This window comes from Mustelus asterias, chromosome 5 (genome assembly GCF_964213995.1).
Source record: "Mustelus asterias chromosome 5, sMusAst1.hap1.1, whole genome shotgun sequence".
Taxonomy (NCBI): domain Eukaryota; kingdom Metazoa; phylum Chordata; class Chondrichthyes; order Carcharhiniformes; family Triakidae; genus Mustelus; species Mustelus asterias.
The window spans coordinates 138,662,129-138,679,411 of record NC_135805.1 but is presented as its reverse complement, the minus strand read 5'-3'; the positions used below and the strand labels follow the sequence as shown (position 1 = coordinate 138,679,411).

The following is a 17,283-nucleotide window of genomic DNA, read 5'->3' as shown; positions in this document are numbered from 1 at the left end:
TTCTCCCCGTGTCTGCGTGGGTTTCCTCCGGGTTCTCCTGTTTCCTCCCACAGTCCAAAGATATGTGGGTCAGGTGGATTGGCTATGGTAAATTGACCCTTAGTGTCAGGGGGACTAGCTAGGGGAAATGCGTGGGGTTATGGGGAAAGGGCCTGGGTGGGATTGTGGTCAGTGCAGACGCAATGGGCTGAATGGCCTCCTTTTGCACTGTAGGATTCTATGATTCTGTACCCGAACAGGCACCGGAGTGTGGCGACTAGGGGATTTTAAAATTAACTTCGTTGCAGTGTTAATGTAAGCCTACTTGTGAGATTAATAAATAAACTTTTTGTAAAAATGTGAGGCTTGGAAATATTTACCTGACACGACAAAAGACTCTCTCCACCTGGGGAGCGACAGGGACCGAACACCGTAGGCGAAAGTCCCTTTGTAACTGGAGCTGCTGGGCACCTTCCGCACGTGAATCTTTCCCCCGCTGTTATCAATGACGCCACTGCAGCAGACAATGGGCAAGTTAGTGTCGCCACTTCAAATTCCCATCCTCATTCTCAATCCCATCCCTCGCTGTGTAACCTCCTCCAGCCCTACAACCCTCTGGGATCTCTACACTCCCCCGCACTCCCGATTTCTGTCCCTTCGTAGAGCCTTTAACGCACTGAAATACCCTGAGGCACTTTGCAAAGGCATTATCAAACTAAATTTAACACTGAATCACACAAAGAGATATTAAGATCAGGGCCCAAAAACTTAGTTAAAGCTATAGGGAGCGTCTCTAAGGAGGGAGAGATAAGGTGGAGGAAATTCCAGAGGTTTATAGGAATCTGAAGACGTGATTCCTGAGAGACCCTGTGTATGTTTAGCCCTGTTTGCTTCAGTTTATGCAAAAACTTCCTTTTAAGATATTTCTGCCTATGCAACTAACTGCTAAGCTGGACAATTATAGCTAACTTGACTACATGTAGAATCAGGAAGCTAAAGGTTAGCTAAAAATTGACTGCATTCCTGAAGGGTACACAATACAGGCAAACAACAGCATAACGGCAGCTGCAAGGATTGTTTTTCTAAGACGGAGACAGACTGCGAAAAACATTTCCAATAATGAGATAAGGGTTGAAATATAGTTTGGATTTTAGTGTGTGTTTTTCAGTTTGGAGATCCGTTCGGTGCGTTCAGGTTCAGTACAGAGGCTGACCTGCTTAGAAGGCAGTCTCCAAGTTTGCTTTTTCTCTGTTTTTGCCATGTTAATTTTTAAAGTTCTGTTCAATTTTAAAACTCGTATCAATGCTCCCCTTGTTTATTCAGATGAATGAATGGACCCAACAGTTCCCAAAGGTGGAACAATTGAAATTGGGGAAGTGTAAGGGGCCAGAACTGGGGGAATACCGAGATTTCGGTGAGTTGGAGGGAATTATACAAGTAGGGAGGTGTTCGAGCCAGACCAAATTTCCACGTGCATTATCGTGAGAATGGGAGATCATTCAACCCCTCAATCCCGTTCCACTATTCAATACCGTACCCAAAAATCTACCAATCTCAGTGTTGATATTTTAAATTAACCCCCAATCTCATCAGCCTTTTGAGGGAGAAAGTTCCAGATTGGAGTTTCACCCACTGGGAGATAATAGCCGGAATTTTCCAGCCATGATCGGAATTCTCCAGTCCTGCCGGCAGTGCAGCCCCGCCCGTGGGTTTCCCGTCGGCGTGGGGTAACGTCAATGGGAATTCCCATTGACAGCAGCGAGAATCCTGCCGCTAGCAAACAACGCGCCACCTCCCACCGGCGGGAAACACGTGGCCGGGAAGCCGGAGAATCCCGCCCCAGATCAGGACAGCGGCAGCCGGATCCTGGTGATGTTTGGTTGCAATGGTCCCCGCGCAATAAAGTCAGGGTTAACATCAGTACCCAACCATTGGTTAAACTCAACCACTGCAGCAGGGATCAATCGAGCCGATGGAATCAAGACTTCCTTTGTGATGTTTGTTTTTTTTCATGGTGAACCTTTGGGAATATTCCAAATCACAGAGCACAGGGGGCGGGTGGGGGTGAGGGGCGATATGGGATTCTCTCTTTTAGAGAGAGAGATAGCACAGTAGTAGTAGGCTGAATGGTCAGTAGTACCGAGGAATAGGTTAGGTAGTGAGCTTTTTCAGAGAGACAGAAAACATGTGAGACCGTGAGATAGAAACAGGAGTATTTCACGCATCTCTTCAAGCCTGACCGATAACATCGAGGCCCAACTCACCTCCATTTTCCCACACTATCTCCATATCCATATCCCAAAAATCTTTTTGTCTTGAATAGACTCAACAACTGAGCACGCACAACTCTCTGGGATGGAGAAGTCCAAAGATTGGCAACCCTTTGAGTGAAGAAATGTCTCCACATTGCAATCCTAAATGGCAAATCCCTTATTCTTATATCAAGACGCACAGCTCTAGGCTGTGGGGAGGCGATGGCCTAGTGGGATTAATCGCAAGACTACCAATCCGGAAACGCAGCTAATGTTCTGTGGCCCTGGGTTCGAATCCCGCCACGGCAGCTGGTGGAATTTCAATTCAATAAAAAAAATCTGGAATTAAGAATCTACTGATGACTGGGAAACCATTGTCGATTGTCGGAGAAACCCATCTGGTTCATTAATGTCCTTTAGGGAAGGAAATCTACCATCCTTACCCGGTCTGGCCTACATGTGACTCCAGAGCCACAGCAATGTGGTTGACTCTCAACTGCCCTCTGAACTTGGAATGGGCAGTAAACGCTGGCCAGCCAGAGATGCCCATGTCCCACGCATGAATAAAAGAAAACTCTCCAGCCAGAAGAGAAGTACTCTCAGAAGCTACCCTGCTGAGGTCACTGAGAATCTTCTATGTTTCAATGATGTTACCTCACATTGTTCTGAACTGCAGAGTGTACGGGCTCATTCTACTCAATCTCTCCTCATAGGACAACCCTCCCATCTAGTGAACTGAAGAGGCACACGAAAACATGGGCCGAATGGCCTCCTCCTTCTGGCGTATTCTACAATCCTCAGCAGGTTGAGCCCAAGCCAAGATAGTCAATGTTGCCGAGACAGGAAATGAACACCTGTAAACTGTTACACAAAGCGGGCATTACGAAACAGAAGAATTATGTACCTGTGAATAGCTGCTCCACACACGCTAGAAACGGATGCATAGATGTCAGTGCCCCACACGGCCTGCTTGGTGCCCAGGCACCCTGGTGGGCACCGAGCCACAAATTCAGACACCTTTATCTTGCCCGCTCTGATATCACAGTCTATCTGAGGCACAGCTGGAGATGTAAAAACACACACAGATTTTCTTTTTATTAACTCACCATTAACTTATGTTAGAATGTAACCGGTGATGACATTGGATCTGTTGTAATGTGACCAATGGTAACAAGCTGTAAGGGTCAGCTGACCCAGTAAACCATGGAACCAATGACAGAATGATGTGATGATCAGCTGACCAGCTGACTCAGTATAAATAAGAACCTGTTGGGAATTGTGAGATAGTTTGGAGTGGCCCAGGGTGAGGCCTCAAGTGTCGGAGTCATGAAGTTTCTTTATTAAACCCTTTCTTTGATGTATAAGTTGGAGTAAGTTTATAAAAATATATTGTCTACACTGGAAGAGTTCTTTCTGGACTAACAACTTACACAATGAAAATTGGGCCTTATTTTGTTATAGTTAAACCTCCTCCTCCTTCAGGGACCATTGTCCTAACAAGATGACTACCCTGGACTTCCACTGGATTGGTCCATGATTATGCTTGGTAAATTACTGCAGTGGTTTGCAATTAGAATCATAGAACCCTTACAGTGCAGAAGGAGGCCATTCGGCCCATCGAGTCTGCACCGACAACGATCCCACCCAGACCTATCCCGGTAACCCCACACATTTACCCCAGCTAATCCCCCTGACACTAAGGGGCAATTTAACATGACCAATCCACCTAACCCGCGCATTTTTGGACTGTGGGAGGAAACCAGAGCATCCGGAGGAAACCCACGCAGACACGGGGAGAATGTGCAAACTCCACACAGACAGTGACCCAAGCCAGGAATCGAACCCGGGTCCCTGGTGCTGTGAAGCAGCAGTACTAACCACTGTGCTACCGTGCCGCCATTGGCATCTACTGTATGGCTGACTCTCACATTTGCCACCTGCCTTCAGGGCATATTAGAAGGAATTACAGTCCAATAAACCAACCTGTTTGACTAATTTATGAACGCACTTTCCATAATGGCTTTATCTAGGTGGACCTGTTAGAATATGAGCTCCCTGATTGAAGCAGGTATATCCGGGAGCCCTGCAGAGGTGTATATATAAGGGTGACTGGCACTCGGTGTGTACTCTGTATGTGAAGTACCTGTCTGAGCATTACTAACACTCATAAACCAATCTGGATTTGGTGAAGGGACACCGTGGGGGTTATTCCACTCACTGTGGCCATCAAGCCCTGAGGTGGGACTTGAAGCCGGGGCTCCCGGCCCAGAGGTAGGGATGCTACTCACTGCCCCCTAAAACCTCCAGCGTCAAACCCAGAGTGAAAACAGTGAGGGGCCAGACAGAGGAATTCAAAACCAACCTGTACACAACACTGGTCAATTCACACCTGGAGCCTGCGTCCAGTTCTGGTCAGTCCCACCCTGAGCACTGTGTCCATAGAACTGTAGAATACCTACAGTGCAGAAGGAGGCCAGTCAGCCCATCGAGTCTCCCAGACTCTATGAAAGAACATCTCACCCAGTCCTAACGCCCCCCCCCCCCCCCCCCCCCCCCCCCGCCCCCTCACCACTAACCCCCGGCATTCACCATGGCTGACCCACCTAACCCACACATCCTTGGACATTAAGTGATAATTTAGCATAGCCAATCCACCTAACCTGCACATCCTCGGACACTAAGGGCAATTTTAGCATGGCCAATCAATCTAACCCGCACATCTTTGGACTGCGGGAGGAAACCGGAGCACCCGGAGGAAACCCACGCAGACACAGGGAGAATTCCACACAGATAGCGGCCTGAGGCCGGAATCGAACCCAGGTCCCTGGCGCTGTGAGGCAGCAGCGCTAACCAATTGTGCCACCGTGCTGCCCCAGTTCTGGTCAGTCCCACCTTGGACACGGTTTCCAGTTCTGGTCTGAGTGGGAATGGTACTGATATTAAGAAATTCACAGAAAGTGTGTTCAACAGATGAGGTAGGATTTTGGGGCAGGACCCCATGTTGGGGTCAAATGGGGTTCACAGCCCTGCAGGAAATAAGGATTGTGGGACAATTAGTGGCCAGGAGGTAGATTCACCATCCTGTTAAGAATGGGCAAGAGGGCCAACAAGAGGCTGTACAGTTCGAGAGGAGCAGCAGTCAGCAGTTCAGGTCAAAGGGCGCGAGAGGAGGAGGCCTCCACTTTGGTGCGCTCTCTCTCCAACTTTTAAAAGCTGTTCATTAAAAGTTGTCATGGAGTCAATTGGGGAGGCAACACGGTGGCAGGGACCCGGGTTCAATTCCGGCCTCAGGTGATTGTCTGTGTGGAGTCTGCACATTCTCCCCGTGTCTGCGTGGGTTTCCTCCGGGTGCTCTGGTTTCCTCCCACAGTCCAAAGATATGCGGATTAGGTTGATTGGCCATGTTAAATTGCCCCTTAGTGTCAGGGGGATTAACAGGGCAAATACATGGGGTTGGGAAAGACCTGGGTGGGATTGTTGTCTGTGCAGGCTTGATGGGCCAAATGGTCTTCTTCTGCACTGTAGGGATTCTATGATTCTATATGATTCATTCATGGCACAGAAAGTGGCCATGCCAGCTCTGGATATAAATTGTCCCATTGGTAAGACGCAGCATGGATTCATGAAGGGCAGGTCATGTTTGATTAATTTGGTGGAATTCTTTGAGAACATTACTTGTGCAGTGGACAATGGGGAACCTGTGGATGTGGTGTATCTGGATTTCCAGAAGGCATTTGACAAGGTGCCGCACCAAAGACTGCTACATAAGATAAAGGTGCACTGTGTTATGGGTAACGTATTAGCATGGATAGAGGATTGGTTAACTAACAGAAAGCAAAGAGTGGGGATAAATGGGTGTTTTTCTGGTTGGCGATCAGTGACTAGTGGTGTGCCTCAGGGATCAGTGTTGGGACCGCAGTTGTTTACGATTTACATAGATGATTTGGAATTGGGGACCAAGTGTAGTGTGTCAAAATTCGCAGATGACACTAAGATGGGTGGAAGAGCAAAGTGTGCAGAGGATGCTGAAAGTCTGCAAAGGGATATAGATAGTCTAAGTGAGTGGGCGAGGGTCTGGCAGATGGAGTACAATGTTGGTAAATGTGAGGTCATCCATTTTGGTAGGAATAACAGCAAAATGTACTATTATTTAAATAGTAAAGAATTGCAGCATGCTGCTGTGCAGAGGGACCTGGGTGTCCTTGTGCAGGAATCTCAAGGAGTCGGTTTGCAGGTGCAGCAGGTAATTAAGAAGGCAAATGAAATTTTGTCCTTCATTGCTAAAGGGATGGAGTTTAAAAACAAGAAGGTTATGTTGCAGCTGTATAAGGTGCTGGTGAGGCCACACCTGGAGTACTGTGTACAGTTTTGGTATCCTTACTTGAGAAAGGATATACTGGCATTGGAGGGGGTGCAGAGGAGATTCACTAGGTTGATTCCGGAGTTGAGAGGGTTGGCTTATGAGGAGAGACTGAGTAGACTGGGGCTATACTCATTGGAATTCAGAAGAATGAGGGGAGATCTTATAGAAACGTATAAGATTATGAAGGGAATAGATAAGATAGAAGCAGGGAAGTTATTTCCAATGGCGGGTGAAACTAGAACTAGGGGGCATGGCCTCAAAATAAGGGGAAGCAGATTTAGGACTGAGTTGAGGAGGAACTTCTTCACACAAAGGGTTGTGAATCTGTGGAATTCCCTGCCCAGTGAAGCAGTTGAGGCTGCCTCATTGAATGTTTTTAAGGCAAGGATAGATAAATATTTGAACAGTAAAGGAATTGAGGGTTATGGTGAGCAGGTGGGCAAGTGGAGCTGAGTCCACATAAAGATCAGCCATGATCTTATTGAATGGCGGAGCAGGCTCGAGGGGCCAGATGGCCTACTCCTGCTCCTAGTTCTTACGTTCTTATGTTCGCAGAGCCACCTGTCAATCCCACTGCCCCCTCTGCTCAATCCTATAGCTCTGCCAGTTAATTTCCTTCAAGTGCCCATTCAATTTCCTTTCAAAATCATTATTGTTGCTGCTTCCACCACCCACTGTGGGCAGCAGGTCATTATCACCCACTGTATAAAACATTCCTCCTCATACTTCCCCTCCATCATTGTTCAAAACCTTCAACCTGTGTCCCCTCGCCCTTGCACTACTAATGGGAACAGCTTCTCCTTGCCTACCCTCTGCAAACCTGTCAGAATCCTGTACGCTGCCAACAAATCTCCCCTCAATCCCCTTTGCTCCAAGGGGAACAATCCCAGATTTTCCAACCTTGTCTGATAACTAGAATCCCTCATCCCTGGCACCATCCTGGTAAATCTCCTTCTGCACCCTCTTAATGACCCTCATTCATTCTAAAGTGTGGTGACTAAAACTGGGTACGATATACTAGTCAAGGCCTAACCAGAGCTTTGTAAAGATCCAACATGACCTCCCTGTTTTTTATTCAGTGCCTCTATTTGTGAAACCCAAGATCCCATCGACTTTGCTAATCAGTCTCTCCATGTGTGGCACAGTGTTTAGCACTGCCGCCTCACAGCGCCAGGGACCCGGGTTCAATTCCCGGTTTGGGTCACTGTCTGTCCGGAGTCTGCACGTTCTCCCCGTGTCTGCATGGGTTTCCTCCGGGTGCTCCGGTTTCCTCCCACAGTCTGAAAGACGTGCTGGTTAGGGTGCATTGGCCGTGCTAAATTCTCCCTCAGTGTACCCGAACAGGCGCCAGAGTGTGGCGACTAGGGGATTTTCACAGTAACTTCACCGCAATGTTAATGTAAGCCTACTTGTGACGAATAAATAAACTTTAAGTTTAACGTGACTTCTGTATTTTTCTATTGCTCTGGAGCCCAGCCTGTTTGTTCTTTCCTGGTAGGAATCATTCCTGCTTTCCAGAAATGAATCCGGTGTCAGTCTGCCTCGTGTACGTGAGACGATTTGGATGGATTCACTCCGACCTTGCCCACTGCTGGGATTTTCCGGTCCCGCTGCAGTGAACGGGAGATTTGGCTGAGCGTCTAATTCTCCGTTCTCTCAGGCAGCGACGTGGACAGGGCGCGAACGGCCGGCGAATTCGGGCCCAGAGTCACAAGGTGCCTGGTGGACAGAAAGATTCACCCACGTGTTCGTTTGCTCTTCCGCGTCTTCTCTCTCACACCTCCTGTAAACGTCAGCAACAGAACTGTGAAGGAAAGAGAAACAGGGAAAAGGTGAGACAGCATTTATTTATTAGTGTCACAAGTAGGCTTACATTAACACAGCAATGAAGTTACTGTGAAAACCCCCTAGTCACCACACTCCGGCGCCTGTTCGGGTACACTGAGGGAGAATTTAGCACGGTCAATGCACCCTAACCAGCACGTCTTTCAGACTGTGGGAGGAAATGGGAGCACCCGGAGGAAACCCACGCAGACACGGGGAGAATGTGCAGACTCTGCACAGACAGTGACCCAAGTCGGGAATCAAACCCGGGTCATTGGCGCTGTGAGGCAGCAGCGCTAACCCACTGTGCCGCGGTGGGTCCACTCTGCCCCAGCTAGTCGGTCATGCTCCAGCAAATACACATGCAGGATCCCACGCTCTCGGGGCGTTTCCCGTGCCTGTCGGGGCTGTGCACAGAGGCAGCCACACTGGTCGCCACTCTCTCTGTCTCTCTCTCTCTCTGCTCAGGGAGTATTACTGGATCAAAGATCACAGCCCCGCGATCTGCCCATGAACACCCCAAGGCACGAGGATTCCCGGAGTGCCATCACAAATCCCACAGAAACGGTGCAAGTTGCGAGTTATGTCCATAGCTACAGATAGGAATTAGGAGCAGAAGTGGGCAAATTCAGCTCTTCGAGCCTGCTCCGCCATTCAGTCAGATCATGGCTGATCTCTCCCTGGTCTCAAATCCGCCTCCCCACCTCTTCCCCATGTCCCCTTATCCCATTTCCTTGTTAGAAAATATGCCCCCAAAATCCGAAATTTCAAGAGTTCTACCAGGACGCGTTGGGGACTGATCATCAAAATGATTCAACATGACTTGAGACCGAAAAAAAGGAAGGTTCTTCTAAGAATTGTAATTCCTATCGCACCTTTCACAGTCTGGTAAAACACCACCAGGCAATGGAACGCTGTAATGTAACATAAAGTGTGAACTGATTTGGAGAAATAACCTGTGGTTGGTGGCTCATTTTTTTTCTAGTCGTTTATGGATGTGGGTAACACTGGCTGGGCCAGAATTTATAGCCTTTGAACTGAAGACGTTTGAAAGTCAACCACATTGCTGTGGCTCTGGAGTCACATGTCGGCCAGACCAGGTGAGGACGGCAGATTTCCTTCCCTAAAGGACATTAGTTAACCAGATGTATCCTTATGAAAATCACTAATATTTGGGGCAGGATTTTGCAGTCATTCCTGCCGGGGAGATCTTCTTGTCCCACTGACGGCGACACCCCTCCCCCTCCCCTCACCCCCGTTGCGGGCTCCCTGGCGACGGAGGGTGTGAATAACAGGAAATCCCGTTCAGCTACATCCAGCTCCGCAAAACACACGGTGGATGGCGGTGGGGGGGGGGGGGGGGGGGGGGGTGTGCAGGTGGAGGTGGGACTTTAATTCCAGATCTTTACTGAATTCAAATTTCACCATCTTGTTACGACGCAGTGGTCGATCCCCTTTTGAGAAGCCACGCTGAATCCCCCAAAGAGGAATACCTCGCTTCGTAATCTGTTAAAAGTGTTTGGGAAAGTGTGAACTGTTCATCATTAACATTTAGAGTTTCATTAACAGAAATACTCGACACTCACTTCAAGTGAACAATTAATAAGTTATTTAACCAACCGGGAACTTTAACTAAACAAGTAACATATCAATTGAAGTCAGGTTCTACTGGAATGCTGTTCAAACAAATACAAGGATCATTCATTACTCAAATAAATAATAACAACAAAATTTAGCACTCTTAAAACATATACAAACAGGTTTTGTGGCTTTGGAAAAACCTTTGGAGTTCTTCTGGCGATTCTGCTGTCTGTAAGCTCTTCCTGATTTGGTACCCTTTTGTTAGATAGATGGAGAGTTCTCTTGGGAGATATTCTAAGCTGGCAGGGAGCTGCTCTTTCCTCTCTAGGTGTTTAGAGGTGGCAGCTCTTCAGCTGAACTCCCGGCAGGCAGTTGAGTTCCTCTTTACACCTCTGATGATCTAATCAACTTTCCTACACCAGGATTGGTCTGATGTTGTCAACGACAGCAAATTCAAATTTGATAGGTTCCTGACAGCTGAGTGCCTTCTTTAAACTGATAGGCTGTCAAAATTCAAAAGCCTGCAAAGCCTGTTACCAAGGCAACCCTGATGCTTGGTCCCTGTTACAAATGTTGCAGTCTGTGTACCCTGTGTGCCCCTGTATTTTAAACATCCAGACACCGACACAAAACCAGCTTTTAAAGGGACCACACGTCACAAACTCAACTTCACAACAATCTGTTGTGGTGGATTCACCAGAACACTATCCTGGGCCTCTGGATTACTCGTCCAGTGACGATACCACTGCAACACTGCCTCCTTCCGCAGAACAAGTACACAAGAAACAGCGTCAAGAAATTACATCTTGTTCTTTCTGGTCTCTCTTGTGGTCAGCGCCACATCTCTCCACAGGCATCGACTGAGACCGATGATTGGATGCTTCATTTCAGCTACCTACCCAAGGTGAAGGCTCCTATAGCAGATGACCACATTGCGAGACTGAGGTGGGGTCACAAGGCACACTGGAAGACTTGAGATAAAGTCAGTTCACGAACACTGCCGCCGCTGATCATTCGCAAACACGCACTGCATCGGCATCTGAAACAGAGAATGATAGAAACTGTTACACACTTACAACAACAACCAGCTGCATTTAAACAGGGTGGCACGGTGGCACAGTGGTTAGCACTGCTGCCTCACAGCGCCAGGGACCTGGGTTCGATTCCAGCCTCGGTCACTGTCTGTGTGGAGTTTGCACATTCTCCCCGTGCCTGTGGGTTTCCTCCGGGTGCTCCGGTTTCCTCCCACAGTCCAAAGATGTGCTGGTTAGGTTGGTTGGACAATTGCTAAATTGCCTCTTAGTGTCAGGGGGACTAGCGAGGGTAAATGTGTGGGGTTAAGGGAATAGGGCCTGGGTGGAATTGTGGTCGGCACAGACTCGATGGGTCGAATGGCCTCCTTCTGTACTGTCGGGATTCTATGATCCGATGATTCTATGATGTAGGGGAAGGCTCCAAGATATCAACAGAAGCATAAACAAACGGCAACACCGGGCCACCTTAGGAGATTTGAGGGCAGATGAGTTTATTTCAAAAGTCTCAAAGCAGGTTTGAGAAGGGCAGAGTTGGAGAGGTTTATGGATGGAATTCCAGAGCTTCAAGCCCAGGCAGCTGAAGGCCTGGCTGCCAATGGTGGAGTGATTCAAAGGCCCGAACTAGAATAGTTGAGAGACTAGTTGCCCTTGAGCAGGTGGTGGTGAGCTGCCTTCTTGAATCGCTGCAGTCCACGTGCTGTGGGTTGACCCACAATGCCGTTCGGGAGGGAATTCCTGGATTTTGACCCAGCGACTGCGAAGGAACGGTAATGTATTACCGAATCAGGGTGGTGAGTGGCTTGGAGGGGAACTTGGAGGCGTTCCCCATGTATCTGCTCTCCTTGTCCTTCTAGATGGAAGTGGTCGTGGTGTGCTTGATGTGTAAACATGGGGAGATTGGTTCCCCTGGCTAGGGAATCCAGAACAGTCTCAGGATAAGGGTCTGATCATTTTGGATTGAGGTGAGGAGAAATCACTTCATTCGAAAGGTTGTGAATCTTTGGAATTCTCTACTCCAGAGGGCTGGGATAGACAGATCTTTTTGTCTCTCAGGGAATTAAGGGGTATGGGAGGGAAAATGAAGTTGAAGCCCAAGATTAACCACAATCGTACTCGTTAAATTTGAGACTACCAGGGGGAGGTAGCTCCCAAAGAACACAGTGGCACAGACGGCACAGCGGCTAACACCACTGCCTCACAGCACCAGAGATCTGGGTTCGAATCCTGGCTTGGGTCACTGTCTGTGTGGAGTTTGCACATTCTCCCCGTGCCTGTGGGTTTCCTCCGGGTGCTCCGGTTTCCTCCCACAGTCCAAAGATGTGTGGGTTGGGTGGATTGGCCGTGCTGAATTGTCCCTTAGTGTCAAGGGGACTAGCTGGGGTAAATGCCTGAGGTTCTGGGGGTAGGGTCTGGGTGGGATGGTGGTCGGTGCAGACTCAATGGGCCGAATGGCCTCCTTCTGCACTGTAGGGATTGATAAACTCACATGGAGGAAAACCACAGGAACAATAGGGTTTAGTGAGGAGCTGTTCTTCTTGTACTACAGCACCATAGGGTGAATTCCCGGGCAGGTCACCCCTCGCCCCAGGTCACCTGACCACCCTCTTAAAGGGGCTATGCCCCACATTTATAACAGTGCTCACTGGGGTCATATAGTCTATTTCTGCTCCTATTTCTCACGCTGCTGGAGAGGATTACACAGTTACAGAGTGTAATAAGTCCTTGGATGTGGAAGTCCCTTCATCAAAATTCCTTTATTTACAGGATCCAGCACTGTACAGAATGCTCTCAGTGTGCAGTCTACACCCGGAGTGCCAGAGGAACTGACACTCCTGTTTCAGTACAGAGCATGGGGCTCCCTGATTGGACCATTAATTTGGAGGAAGTTCATATCCAAGCAGATCAACCTCAATTGCCTGATTAAAATGGTGAGGGAGAGGAACAAAGCAATGGAGCAATTTGGAAACAAGAATGAGAATTCGGAAATCGAGGCGTTTTAAATTGGTGACAATCACTCGAGGAGTGATGTATGGTTTGAGGTGTATATCACACTTCAGGTGGCACAAAATCACCAATGTAAAAGTTTTGTGTCAGATTTTTTTTAAAAACAAGAAAGGACACAGTTATATTGAGCCTTTCATGTTCCCAGGGCGTGATGTTGGTTGAGGGACACTTTTCAGGACACGGGGGAGAATTCTCTTGCTCTTCTTTGCAACATTGCTCTGGGATCATTTACATCTCCTTGACAGGGATGTTGGGGCCTTGGGTTCATCATCTATCTACACCTGAGAGACAGTACCTCCCACAGCACAGGCACAATCTACTTCCCTTCCATTCCAAACTTACAGATTCCGACAGCCCATTTTGAAGATGGCAATATTACTAGAGAATTTAGCTTTTAATTAGCTTAAAGCTGCGCTGTTCCCCATTGGTCATTTTCTCACTCATAGAATCCCTACAGTGCAGAAGGAGGCCATTCGGCCCATCGAGTCTGCACCAAGCCTCTGACAGAGTATCTTACCCAGGTCCTATACCCATAACCCAATGTACTTACCCTGCTCATCCTACACATCTTGGGACACTAAGGGGCAGCTTAGCATGGCCAACGCACCTAACCGGCACGTCATTCGGATTGTGGGAGGAAACCGGAGCACCCGGAGGAAACCCACACAGACACTGGGAGAACATGCAGACGCCACACAGACCGTGACCCAAGCCGGGAATCAAACCTGGGTCCCTGGCGCTGTGAGGCAGCAGTGCTAACCACTGTGTCACCGTGTCGCCCCAGTCAATCATAATTTGAGACTCTTTATATAAGTAGTTACAATTGCAGATCCAATTGCCACTCAGTTTGTTGTGAGATTTCTCACATCCAACGGAAACCGATGCCAACGTCATCAAGTCAAACCATCCAAAATGTCAGTGAGCTGATTGTATCTGTGTCACTGCAGTTGGTAAAAAACACTTCATCATCTCATAACCAAGTTCAAAACTCTGCATTAAAACCACCAGCATCCCCGGTGGCACAGTGGTTAGCACTGCTGCCTCATAGTGCCAGGGACCTGGGTTCGATTCCTGGCTTGGGTCACTGTCTGTGTGGAGTCTGCACATTCTCCCCGTGTCTGCGTGGGTTTCCTCCGGGTGCTCCAGTTTTCTCCCACACTCCAAAAGACGTGCTGGTTAGGTGAATTGGCCATGTTAAATTCTCCCTCAGTGTACCCAAACAGGTGCCGGAGTGTGGCGACTAGGGGATTTTCACAGTAACTTCATTGCAGTGTTAATATAAGCCCCCTTGTGACACTAACAAATACATTTTAAACTTTAGAAAGGGGTTTAAAGGTTGGTGTTGCGGACTGCAGCCAGGATGGTCCAGTTCTCGGCTGCAGTACCTGCTGTTCCCAGCGGATGGCGCATCTTCCCCAAACTAACTCAACATCCAAGTTCAACATTTCCAAACTCTCAGTAAAGTGCATGGCTCTGGGCAATTTCCATCGTGTTTGTACTGGTTTTGCAGGCTCAACTCTCAGAGTTTATATGGATGCATGTATTTCTCCGCGCATATTCTGCTGCACATATTCTCCGAAAGACACAATGGAAAACAAATCCGAGATGAAGATTTCACACCATCCAGAGCACCCAGAAATATAGAGACACCCAGGACACAGACACACATAACACACAGACTGCACTGACACACATCATAGACACATAATAGACATACAGAATGTACATAACCCAGAAATACAGAGACATCCAGAAATAGAGACACGCAAAACTATAGAGACAGCCAGGAATACAGAAACACCCAGGAATACAGAAACACACATGACATACAGACTACACAGACACACATAATAGAGATACATAATACAAACACACAGAATACACAGACACCCAGAATATAGAGACACCCAGAACGCAGACACACATAACACACAGACTGCACTGACACACATAATAGACACATAATAGACATACAGAATACGCACACAGAAGCATGCAGAATACAGACATACAAACACACACATATATACGTAATCATAGAGACACAACACAGACACACAGTATACGGAGACAGAAATACACTCAGTGAAGTACAGAGATGAAGACAAAATACGCACATTCACAGACACGCAGAAAGGGAAAATACACAGAGATAGAAATATAGAAAGTACAGCAATAGATAAATACACAAAAATAGAGAGGCAGATAGATACAAACACCTACACAGACAGCCACCGACAGAAATGCAGACACACAAAGGTAGAAGATAGATGCTCCACAGAAATATACTGAAACCACAGAAATTCACAAAGAAATACTTAGACAGCGAGAAACACAGAGAAATAGTGACATACAAGCAAACACACACACATACACATAGATACACACACATAGATACACACACACATAGATACAAAGGCAGACACAGATACACAGGCACACACATACACACACATAGATACACAGACACACATATAGATACACAGACACACACACATAGATACACACACAGACACATAGATACATAGATACACACACATAGATACGCAGACACACACACATAGATACAAACACACACACACACATAGATACACACACAGACAGACACACATCGATACACACACAGGCACATAGATACATAGATACACACACACACACATAGATACACACACACATAGATACACACACACACACACATAGCTACACACACACATAGATACACAGACACACACACATAGCTACACACACACATAGATACACAGACACACACACATAGATACACACACACATAGATACACAGACACCCACACATAGCTACACACACACATAGATACACAGACACACACACATAGATACACACACACATAGATACACAGACACCCACACATAGCTACACACACACATAGATACACAGACACACACACATAGCTACACACACACATAGATACACAGACACACACACATAGCTACACACACACATAGATACACAGACACACACACATAGCTACACACACACATAGATACACAGACACACACACATAGATACACACACAGACACACACACATAGATACACAGGCTGACACATAGATACATAGATACACACATATAGATACATAGACATCCACACATAGATACACAGACACACACACCTGGATACACACGCAGACACATAGATACATAGATACACACACACATAGATACACAGACACACACATAGATACACACACACACACATAGACACACACACATAGATACACACACACAGATACACAGGCACACACACATAGATACACACACACATAGACACACAGACACACACAAAGATACACAGACACACACATAGATACATAGATACACACACACATAGATACACAGGCAGACACATAGATACACACACACATAGATACACAGGCAGACACATAGATACACACACAGACACACGCACACATAGATACACAGACACACACATAGATACACACAGACACACGCACACACACACATAGATACACAGTCACACACATAGAGGGATATCAAGTAGTTCAGGCAGCAGGTGTATCACTGAATCTCCGCATTGAAAAGTCCATCCTGAACTTACTGACTGGCTGGAGAGGTTCAAGGAGAAAGCTGAATATTATAAAGTTGCGAGGGTGCTATCTGAACTCAGGTCCCTCTAACGGGATAAAACACAGCCAGGCTGCAGGGTGGTCAGAAGCAGAGAGAAGGAGGAGAATGAAGCCAGACTCACCGGTACAGGGTGCCAGTTCTGTGTCTCAGAGAGTCCTGTCCACATGATCAGACCGCCCGGGCTGGACACATTCAGCTCTGCTCAGCTCGGCACGATTGGCAGCTCCGAGAGCCTGGGAGTGACTGAGAAGGTGGAGAGAGGGCGGGCTGCAATCCCCTGTTCCCGACACCGCACAGCCCGGCTCCTTCTCCACAAAGAACAGGCTCCGGGAAGACAATATCCAACTCCAATAATACCCTGGGACAGGAGGGGGCTGACACCAGGACCTGTAACAACAGCAAAAACTCCAACAATAACACCAGCAATACACAACACCGGGACTGGAAGGGTTAAAGGATGAGATCAGGTAAAAGAGACAAGACTTGGACTCCCTTGAGCAAGGGAGACTAAAGAATGATATAATTGAGGTGTTTCAGAGGATTTAATCATTTGAAGGGGTAGATACAGAGAAATTAGTTCCTTTTTCCAAATAAAGATGGTAACCCCACCACCCCCCCAGC

The 17,283-nt window shown here is 47.5% G+C and overlaps 1 protein-coding gene across 1 annotated transcript in view; it reads right to left on the bottom strand.

Moving 5' to 3' along the window:
- Window positions 1-16,870, bottom strand: part of vit (vitrin) — a 69,904-nt gene extending 53,034 nt beyond the window's left edge. The window contains exons 1-5 of the mRNA XM_078213375.1: window positions 16,784-16,870; window positions 10,899-11,038; window positions 8,339-8,398; window positions 3,136-3,292; window positions 360-493 (exon numbers count right to left, since the gene is read on the bottom strand). Coding sequence (XP_078069501.1) covers window positions 360-493; window positions 3,136-3,292; window positions 8,339-8,398; window positions 10,899-10,932 — 385 coding nt within the window. The 5' untranslated portion in view covers window positions 10,933-11,038; window positions 16,784-16,870. The remainder of the gene's footprint in view (window positions 1-359; window positions 494-3,135; window positions 3,293-8,338; window positions 8,399-10,898; window positions 11,039-16,783) is intronic.
- Between the last annotated feature and the right edge of the window lie 413 nt (window positions 16,871-17,283).